Raw genomic sequence first — 10,864 nt, forward strand, 5'->3', positions numbered from 1 at the left:
AACCATTATCAGTAGGGTGCGAACTCCGCCCTCGGGAACCAAACTAATGGCCCCAGGTTCCAGAGAGAGGTAGTCTATTGTCTCCAGCAGCAGGGAGCAGGCCCAGCCCTGCTGTGGGATGAGACAGCAGTCTGGCAGCAAGTGTCTGACTTCTCCCCACACTTTGTGGGCCTGGCAGTGAATGTCCCACTTGTGCCATGCAGCTTCCTACCTGGGAAGCACTGCTCTGGCTAACATTTTGGTGGGAGTTGATGTGAATACCTTCTTACGAAATGCATTGGCTAGAGATGAAGCCACTAGAACAGTAGCAGTCACCTGCGTGTCTGTTCAAACATCATCAGAAGTTGAAGCTGCTGAGGTCTCATCCGGTGCCATCATGAATGTCATGTCTCCTCAACGTTGACTGTTTGCGTGAAAAGACTCATTCCTTCATGTTCAGGTGTGTAAGAATGCCTTCTGGAAAAGTGCTAAGATTCTGTCCAGCTGTGTTGTAGCGCTCCTCTTAGTGGGAGATGGCTGGCTCGGGACTGGGCCAGGTGATGCTGGCATGCCCCGGATGCCTCGCTGCCTCCTTGGTGGGTGAGTCCAGCTGTGTAGGTACAGTGCCTCGGGAGCTGAAGGAGGAAGTGGACTAGGTTTCCTCTTGTTTCAAGATTTAGGAAGTCACTTTTGGGACACATGGTTGAATTCATGTGAATATACTTTGATTAAGGTGGCCTCTTGTTTGAGGAACTCTTACCGTGCTGAGTCATGACAGCATGAGCTGCTAGCTCATGTCGAAGGGGTGTGCTTCCTTCTTTGACATGATTCTGCCCAGTTGCCCTTCCAAATGTCCGGACACCCATTATTCACGGCTTGAGACATGACTGGCCTTTGGAAATGTCAGTCAAATAACAGTAGTGGTGTCTAGTTAGATTTGGTCAGTGAGTACAGTAGAGGGCCAGTGCATTTCTTTCTCTGTGAGCCGTCTGTCCCAGTCACTGTCCCTTGACTGTTACTGCTGGTGCTCGTGTGTGCCACAGCTGCCCTTCCCAGCCCGCTCTAGTCCACGCACTGTTCCACCTCTGAGCTTTTGGTGGTAGGGAGTTAGGGATGCTCCTGCAAGGGTTCCTCATGGGATACAGGGGTCCAGGTCCTAGTCACGTTGGTCAACAACAGGCAAAGTTGCCCACATTTGTCTTAGACTTTTGCCTGTGCTTTTGCAGAACAGACAAGACGGTCATTGGGTGCAGCGGTTTCCATGGCGATTGTCTCACGCTGACGAAGATCATTGAAGCAAGATTAAAGGTGGGGTGTGTGTGTGTGTGTGTGTGTGTGTGTGTGTGTGTGTGTGCGCGCACGTTTGCCTGCCCGCACTGTTAGCTAGTCATGGTTGGCTCTCAAGGCCTGCAGCACAGCTGGCGAGGCAGGTCTGTGCCCAAGGTTTGGGATGAGGCTGCTGGTGGGTCATTGGGGCAGGGCCCTGTTAGGCTGCCCAGCGCTATACAGGGTCTTCTGGCCCTGAAGGGTTGGCAGTGTTTCTTCTGCAGAGGCTCTTCTGTCTGAAGTGGGCAGAGCAAGCCATTGCTGTGTGTGCAGACTGACGGCAGCTCAGCCGAGCTTTTGGTCCAGAGCTTGGTGGGGGGCCGTCACGGGCAGGGCACCACACTGGCCTCTGGACCAGACGGGCATTCTGGAAGAGGAGAGTCAGGAGAGGGAGGACATGAGGGTAGGCTTTGGGTGCAGTTGGAGCAGTTGGTTGGTTCAGATGGTGGGCCTTGTTATCAGCCGAGCACTTGAGCCACTGTGCTACCAGGGCACCTTTGTGGACCTCGCCACACGGGGCACGGAGCACAGTCAGAGGGACTCACACTTGCCTTTTTGTTGGGCAGCAGTGGTTTTGCTCACTGGAGTGGTTTTTCTGGCTTTGGGGACTTTGCCTTCCGGACGTTTTGTTTTATACAGGGCTCTGGTGACCAGACCAGGACATGGGCGGAGTCGTGGTTTGCTAATGCAGTGGAATAAGGAAGGAAGGGCCTGGAAATCTTCTTTCCTGACTTAGTACAAACGCAGCTGACCTCAGGGCCCTTTGTAGCTTTTCCCTGGGAATGCTGTGGGCACTGACTGTGGACCCTCTGGTTTGTCTGCACGGTCTAACTCCTCAGACGGGTGTGCTGTGGCACTGGTGGCAGAAATCAGGGAGCCTGGGTCGTGCACACTTGTGCACGGTCACTTGAAATCTGAGGGTGTGATGGACCCAGTAGGGTGGGAACCTCTGCTGTACTGAGTGCCAGCTGTGGGCACCTGGTCCCTTGTACCTGCTATGGCCCCCTATACCTGCTCTGGGCACCTATATTGACTCTGGGCACCTGGTCCCTGGTACCTGTCCTGGGCACCTGGTTCCGTATTTACTTTGGGCACCCGGTCCTCTCTACCTGTACTGGGCACCTGGTCCCCTGTACCTACTTTGGTCCCCTATACCTGCTCTGGGCTCCTTATTGGCTCTGGGCACCCGATCCTCTCTACCTGTGCTGGGCAGCTGGTCCCCTGTACTTGCTCTGGTCCCCTGTACCCGCTCTGGACACCCGCTTGGTCTCCTTTATGAGCTTTAGGAGTGGCTGCTGCCTGCACAGGTGGTCATCTGTAGAGGGACTGCATCCAGCTGCCTTTGTGGGGCTGTAGAGTACAGGAGACAATACGGGCCCTGGGAGCAGGGCTGTGTTCTTCAGCCCTGCCATTCTAGACATGGACGGCAGGAGCTGGCCTGGGTGTGTGTCTGCTCTGGAGTTAGCTGAGCCTGAGGTGTGGCTGCCAGGCCAGCCTGGATCTTCAAGAGCTGAAGGCAGATTGAGTGTACTTGATGGGCCCATGGCAGGGTGTAGTGGGTGGTGCTTTGTCCGAGAGGGCTCCTGGCTGAGGCTTGTCCCCCATCCTGCAGATGTACAAGCACTCCAACAACAAGGCCATGACCACCGGGGCCATCGCCGCCATGCTCTCCACCATTCTCTACTCACGCCGCTTCTTCCCCTACTACGTCTACAACATCATCGGCGGGCTTGATGAGGAAGGTAGGTGGCCCCTCTCCAGGGCCCAGAGGGGCAGCTGCTGGGTGGTGAGCGGGAGTCAAGCGTCCCGTGTGGCTCTGGAGCGAGTGCATTAACATGCTTTCCTCACCAGAGAGCTTACCCTGGTGTGTGTGTGTGTGTGTGTGTGTGTGTGTGTCCCCAGTAATGACAGCAAACATTGCAGTCAGTGTTGATGGGTGTCCAGGGTGCTCCGGAGTGGGAGTTGTGGGGGTCCTGAGTCACTCAAGGTGGAGTGGTGGGGGGAGCCCGTGGTCTCAGTCAGAACATATGACCTTGGACCATCTGTCTTATTACTTTGTTTCCATCTTGTTTCTGATTCGAAGCCTTGTCACCTGCTTTGTCACTTCTGTCACCGGACTGACTGGGAGGTGCTGGGCCCCTGGCCCTCACTCCGCTCCTTGTCTCCCACTTCAGACAATGGGGTGCCCAGTGCATTCCCAGCTGCACTCCCATTTTCCTGGAGGGGCATTTCCTGAACTGAGTTTCTGTACCGGCTGTTTTTTGTGTATGCCCCCCCATCCCGCCCTGCCCCCCACACCCACACCCACACACCCTCTGCAAGGCTGCCTGCTCCCTCCCCGCGTTGGCTTCCTGAGCACTGGGCCCTAAGTTCTCATCTGGATTGATTTCCTTCTCTCGGTGGTAAAGGCTGCCCAGCAGGTTTCTGATTCCAGAAGTCACGGAACAATTGAGCCGCAGTGTTCTAAAGCTGCAAGGTGTCCATCCCCACCCAGGTCTCTTGCCCTCAGCTTCATCCTCTTCCTCATGCCCCCCACCCCCAGGATTAGCCGCTAATTCTAGGCAGTTGTGTCCTTCATGTTACCCATCTCTTGTCTTGCTCTTTTAGTTTCTTACTCTTAGTTCAAAGCTTCACAGAATTGTTTATTTCTGCTCTTAATTCCAGAAGCTTTTCTTCTCCTGTTTTTAATTCACAATTTTATTTCCTTACTTTTCAATAAGTGTCAGTCTTTGAGGGGCACCGCATTGCACGAAATCTGTCTAGTGGCCTTAACAGGAAGGTTGCTCTGGAATGTGGCTGCACCCTGCCACTGTGACCATGGGCACGAGCCACCTTTCCCCAGATGACCCTGGTTTTGTTAGGTTTGCTGCCAGGAGTCATTGTGCGCTTTGTATATAGATGCACATCTTTTCCCTAAATAGAACCCACTTTCACCTCGGGTGGAAACACCTTCCACTTTAAGAAGAGCCGTGTGGTTCCAGAGACCCCATTGATAGCCTGCAGACTTGGCCTTGAAGTGGAGCCTTGCAGAAAGTTCAGAGCCTTGTTTCCAGCAGGCTCCAATATGTCGGGGAAGCCGGTTTGCCTTTTTAAACACCTTGTTCTTCAGTGGGTACAGCTGCTCTCTACAGTTTATCGAGGTTGTTTTTTGTTTGTGTATTTCTGGTGTCTTTCTTGTAAATACAGGCCTCCTTTTAATTCCTCTTGGCCTTATTCGGGTGGTCCATGTTTACAAGAACGTCTGAACCACTTGGCTGTGCGAATCTGTGCTGACTGGCACCTGACAGGCTCCCTGGGCTGATGGGGCTGAGGGTCCTACATCTGACAGGCTCCCTGGGAGGCAGATGCTGGCATGTACCTGGCTGGTGGTCCAGCCCTGGAGGAGGGACAGTGGCTAGAGGTCTCTGCTCTCTCTCTACCAGTTTCTCATCAGCTTTCCTTCCAGGCCTTTGCCCTGCCCCTTGGTGAGCCCATCGTCCACACCCAGAGCTTAATCTCTGAGAGACTGCATCTGCGGGGGACAGCCTGGAGGGTGGTATCCATAGCACTGATGTGGCCAGCCGGCCCGAGGTCTCTGCTCCCAACTGCTGTTGGCGCTCTTTTCCCCAGATTACAGCCAGGGACCGCAGTGCACATGAGCGTCACACTCCGAGAGGTGCTCCTTGTGTCCACAGTCTCCACCTGCTATGTCCACACGTGCCTCTCACACTGACACAGGTGGCGTGCCGCCACAGGTGCCCGCACTCCCTGCTGCAGACATGGCCCTTGCTCAGCACCCCTGGGTGTTGCACAACACGTGCTTAGGTGCCCACTTCCTGTTCTTCCAGCTATGTTTGGTAACCCTGGGGGTGATCGTGGACAGCGAAGCTGCTGGCTCAGCATGTGACCCACCACACTTGATGGCCTCTGTTTCCTTGCTTGTGGTTGGTTAGTTCTAAAACATTTGCTCAGTACCTCTTGTCCAGCTTTAATCTGGTCAGATGTCTCTATTGCAGTTGGGCAGCTTATCTTTGCCTGTTTTCTTCAGGCTGCCCCTACGGGAACCTCTGCTTCCTCCTCATTTGCAGCTTTGCCTTTTCCTGGTCACTTGCTCGTCTCCCTGGGAGACTCACCAGGCAGGAGTGTCTGCTGTACTCAGTCAGCCTGCCCCTTTTGTGGCTGAGATCCTTTATCTTGTCAGGCAGGGCCTCCCCACCCCAGCACCCTGTTTCCAGTGGGGCATTATCCCCTGGTCATGACCATTGGGATCTGTGGTGTGAGCAGCTGGCAGGTTCCTTTGTTCTGCATGTGCCTCTGCTGGCTCTTAGGTGCTGTACTTGTGGACCACGCCCACGCTCCTCCTCCTCCTCTGCTGCATGCGCTTCTCTGAGATGGCCCCACCCTTGGACGGAGCTGGGGCTCCCTCAGCTTAGTCCATCAGCCCCTTGACTATGCTTCTCACAGCCCCTTTTTTGACTCCTGCAGGACCTCATTTCTGGTCCTGGCAGAAACACCCCCCAGGTACTCCCAGGTGACTTCAGATGCTGTCTTGTCAGCTGTGGTCCTGGGACGGAAAGAGTGACCCTCGGGTTGGACAGGATGGTCCCAGTGCCCATCTGCTCCCCTGGATGCCGTGTGGACACTGCAGGAGTGGGCTCGATGCTGGCTGTGTTGGCTGTCTCTGAGGGGCTGGCGCGTACATCTGTACTTGTTGCCAGCTTTTTATGTGGGGGATGATGGCCGCACACTTGCTGCAGGGGAGCTGGGAGGAAGTCCCAAGCTATCTTGCCACGGCCGGTAAGGATTGATCACCGTCGAGGTCCCCCTTGGGTTCCCAGAATGAAATGGTGGTTCCTTGTTGTAGCAAGTACAAAACCGGGGCCGCAACTTGGGCAGAACTGGTTTTTGGTTGCTCTGATAGTCTCTTGTTAAGCACTAGTTATGTGATGCTGCTGTCGAGGAATGTGTGCCCTGTCTCACACACACTGGAACGCTGGCATGTCTCTGAGGTTGACCGGAGCCTGGGGCAACAAGATGGTCAGCAGCAGGTAGCTTGCAGAGCTTCCTGGTGGCAGACATGCTTAAGGGAGAAGTGGGCAGGCACCTGCAGTCGTGTGGGCTTGAGGGTAGGCCAACTTGGGGTGCTAGCCCTGACTGCGTATGTGCCAACATATGGGACCACCTCAGCCAGCATCACTCATGGCTCCTCTGAATGGAGCTCTAGTGGCTGTGAGGGGAAGTGTGTCCTCACAGAAGCTGTTCTCTCCCCAGGGAAAGGCGCCGTGTACAGCTTTGACCCAGTGGGATCCTACCAGAGAGACTCGTTTAAGGCTGGGGGCTCGGCCAGTGCCATGCTGCAGCCGCTGCTTGACAACCAGGTACGTGCTCACTCTCCATCTGCTCCCATATACCCTGTGTCCAACTTGAAGGTGCATGGGGTGCAGTCCAGGTGCTGGTGGCTGGAGCTGCTCTGTTGGACTGTTCACATCCCCCTTTGTCCTCTCCACTCAGGTTGGATTTAAGAACATGCAGAACGTGGAGCACGTCCCCCTGTCCTTGGACAGGGCGCTGCGCCTGGTGCGGGATGCCTTTATCTCTGCTGCTGAGCGAGATGTGTATACGGGGGACGCCCTGCACATCTGCATCGTCACTCGTGAGGGTATCCGGGAGGAAACCGTGCCCTTGCGGAGGGACTGAGCTGCCCACACTGTCCCTGTGGCTGTGGTCTGCAGCTTCGGTGATCTTTTTTATGGGCCTGTGGCCAGCCTGCTCATTAAAGGCTTCTGGGCATACTATGGCCACTTTGTCCTTTGTGTCTCCCCATTGTTTGTGTTTCAGGGTTAAAGCCTTCCATAAGCAGTATGACTTTTTCCTTTAAGTTAATGAGCCAGGTGTATAAGCAGAAAAGCCAATTTAGTGGTCACTGCCTCACTTTATGGGATCACTTTATTCTGAGGGGCCCTCTTAGGTTTTGTTAGTCTGGGTAGACTAGAGAAACAAATCCAGAGATACTCGTGTATGAGAAAGAGGTTTATATACAAGAGCAATTGCATATTGAGAAAACAGCCCAGTCCGGATCAAGTCCATAAGTCTGATATTAGCCCATATGTCTGATACCAGTCTACAAATTCCGCAGTATATGCAGTGATGCTGAATACAGGAAGATCCCAGGCCAGTGGGTAGAGAGTCTTGTGGATCCAGTGGTGGTGGAAGCATCTGAGCGCTGGCAGGGGTCTCCCATGTGGCTTCCTCCAGCTCCAGGGCTCTGGCTCCATCCGCATAGCTCCATGTGGCTTGTCAACAGGAATGTCTCGCAGGGAGAAAAGCAGAGTGTGTACTGTGTATCTGGCCTCCAGTAATACATCAACCTCCCTTGTGCCTCCAAATCCAGTCATTAAGCTGCAGTTTGATTTGACAGGCTAGGCTCCACCCCTTCGAAAGTAGACAGGATTTTATGTCACAGGTTCCCTCATGTCCAGGCAGTGTGCCATCAGTTTGGGTTGTCTTTAACCCACCCAAAGGGGCTGCTTGTCTTGGATTGTGACTTCATGGGTTTAAGTAGGATATCTTGGGAAGTTTATTCCTGGCATTGTAGAGAAATCAGGTTAGGATGGGTGGCTGTTTGGGAGGAATATCTCCAAGAAATTAACCAGAGTAGGCTTAGAACTGTAAAGACCTTTGGTTCCTATTGGGAGTGTCTCCCACCTGAATTTAGAAACCATCTCAAGAAAGGAAGATGGCACATTTAACACAGATGATTGAAAACCAGATGAGTTGGACACCAAAGATGTAAAACATAATGAGCCGTTGGAAATAAAGGGAAGGGGAAAAAATAATGGCAGAAGATGTGCTCTTGAAGGTCCTACAGCTACTGGAAGAAATGATGAAGTAGAACAACTGAGCAAAATTTCAAAATCTGTATCCTAAGTATTAGCCGAAATGAACTGATACTGGCCATTTTGAGTCTAAATCATATGGCTCACTATGCCAGGAATAACACAACTGGGATGGTGTTGCATTCGTTGTTAAAAAAGGACATTTCAACATTTGAAGTACAGTGGAATTTGTGATGGGATTGATTATAGCTGCCCCCATACGTGGACTACAATCAATACAACTTCAAATTTATACCCCAGCCATGAAAGCCAGTGATGAAGAAATTGAAATTCTACCAGTATCTTAAGTTGAACCATGAACAAACATGATTGAGATGCATTGATAATTACAGGCAACAATGGGGAAGGGGCAGTAGTTGGAGAATATGGGCCTGGTGATAGAAATGAAGCTGGAGATCACATGTAGAATCTTGTAAGACTAGGAACTTGTTCATGGGAAATAACTTTCCAACAGCACCAGTGATAGTCATTAACACGACCTTCTCCAGATGGGATACACACAAACCAAATCAACTGCTTTGTGGGGAGGGATGGTGGAGAAGCTCAGTAGTTGCTAAAAGTAGGTCACAGGCCCACTGTGGACCAGATCATCAATTGCTCATATATGTTTAGGTTGAAACGAAACAAGTCCACAATAGCCAAAATAAGACCTTGAGTCCCCCCCCCCCCATAATTTTGAGAACTCAAGCATAGATTTGATGCCTTGAACAAACAACAAGACCTGATGAGCTGTGGGATGACGTCAAAAACATAAAGGGTTGCTAAAAAGAGAAAGAAAAGTTCAAAATGGATGTCAGAAGAGACTGAAGCAAATGCAAGAGGTTGAAATCAAGCTGAATAGAAAACTTCAAAGCCAAATACAATGAAACGTGCAAGGACCAAGATGTAGAAAACCAAAAAGGGAAGAACATGCTCAACATCTCGTAAACTGAAAGAATTGAAGAACAACCTCAAGATAGAATTTGAAATTTTCTGTAGGCAAAATATTGAATAATGTGGGAAGCAGCAAAAGAAGATGGAAAAAATCAGTCACTACCAAAAAGAACTAGTTGACAACACACCATGTCTAGAGGTAGCACATGAGCAAGCCTCAGTGGTGCTGAAGGAAGAAGTTCAAGCTGTACTGAAAATAGCTAAAAGCAAGACTCCAGGAAGTGATGCAGTACCAATTGAAACGATTTCACAAGCCTGTGAAACACTGGAAGCACTCACTACTAGTCTGCCAGGACATTTGGAAGACTGCTACTTGGCCAAATGACTGAAAAACCTCCATATTTGAATCCATTCCAAAGATAGGTGACCCAATAGGATGCTCAAGCCTATAGAACAGTATCCTTAATATCACCTGAGTAAGATTTTGCTGAAGAGCATCCAACAACGGTTGCGGCAGTACATTGACGGGGGTCTGCCAGAGGTTGAGGCCCAATTTGGAAGAGGGTGTACAACAAAGGATATTATTGGTGCTGAGTGACAACAACGACAGATCTTGACTGAAAGCAGAGAATACCAGAAAGACGTTAACGTGTGTCTTATTGACCTTGCTAAGGCGTTCACCTGTGCATCATAAACGACAGCCTTGAGAAGAATGGGGATCCCAGAGCACTTCTGTGGAGCCTGTGCAAGGGTCAGGAGGCAGGTGTGTGAACAGCAAAGGGATCTTATAGTGTAAAATCAGATTGTGTGTTACAGTTCTTCTGTGTGCTGAGTAAATAAAACCTGAGAAGCTAAATAAAACCTAAAGAATGAGGCATCAGTACTTGGGAAGACATTCACCTGGGGATAGACAAATTGAGGCATGTTAGGCAGAGTTCTTTAAAGAAAAATACCCTTATCAGCTAATTAGTCCATAATACTATCAGCTAATTAATACAGGGTCTCAGTTCAGCTCACTTTCGTGGAACAGTCAATATACTGAAGGTCCTTCAGTCACAGTCTGCTGGTTCGAGGTCAAGGAAGCAGATGGGAGTCTACCCTAGGGTAAGACAAGTAGGGTGGGACAGCCACAGCAGGAAGATGAGAAGTTGAGGTGCAACAGAAGCCACCAGCAGTGGAAGTAGGGAAGTGGTCCCGATGGATCCTCAAGAAGCAAGGGGAAGTAGGTCTCCATGGAACCCCAAGTGAAGCTCAAATTTTGTCTTGCTTGGATCCACAATCGGTGCTCATGGAAGCAGCAGTCAACGAGACAAATGATGTATTTGATAAATCTGTACAAGACCAGAGCGTTGAAAAGCAACAACGTTACTTTGTAGGTAAGACTAAGGTGTGCCTGACACAAGCCATGATATTTTCACTTGCCTCATAGGCAGGTGGAAATTGGACATTGATGGAGATACAGTGTGGGAATTCCACCCAATCTGATCCCACCACACCGAGGCAAAACACTAAGGTTGTGGAACAGAACAGCAAGGGGAACAGAGCAACGAAGTTCCCAGGGAATACTAAAAATAGACTTTGGGGCCAGGGCTTGGTGCCCTATCAGACTCAACCAGAAAACACTCCTAAAGGCCAACAAACAGTCCTTGAACTAAACTACAAGCTTTTCTTTCTTGATGTGTTTTGCTTTGTTTTTTTGTCTTTGGCTTGTTGTTGTTGTTTTGTCTTATTTTGTTGCTTGGTTTTGCTCTGTCTTGTTTTTGTGCATGTTATTATCTCCCCAGGTCTGTCTAAATAAGATAGGCTGGATG

General features: G+C 50.9%; 1 protein-coding gene across 1 annotated transcript in view; it reads left to right on the forward strand.

Annotated features, from left to right (window-relative positions):
• The window catches only part of PSMB1 (proteasome 20S subunit beta 1), a 15,129-nt gene extending 8,053 nt beyond the window's left edge, over positions 1-7,076 (forward strand). Inside the window, exons 3-6 of the mRNA XM_004701902.2 lie at positions 1,206-1,287; positions 2,918-3,047; positions 6,556-6,662; positions 6,796-7,076. Coding sequence (XP_004701959.1) covers positions 1,206-1,287; positions 2,918-3,047; positions 6,556-6,662; positions 6,796-6,981 — 505 coding nt within the window. The 3' untranslated portion in view covers positions 6,982-7,076. The remainder of the gene's footprint in view (positions 1-1,205; positions 1,288-2,917; positions 3,048-6,555; positions 6,663-6,795) is intronic.
• The last annotated feature ends 3,788 nt before the right edge of the window (positions 7,077-10,864 follow it).

This window comes from Echinops telfairi, unplaced genomic scaffold, assembly GCF_000313985.2.
Source record: "Echinops telfairi isolate 266 unplaced genomic scaffold, ASM31398v2 ScPeMD7_3533;HRSCAF=4204_0, whole genome shotgun sequence".
In the NCBI taxonomy this organism is placed as follows: Eukaryota; Metazoa; Chordata; class Mammalia; order Afrosoricida; family Tenrecidae; genus Echinops; species Echinops telfairi.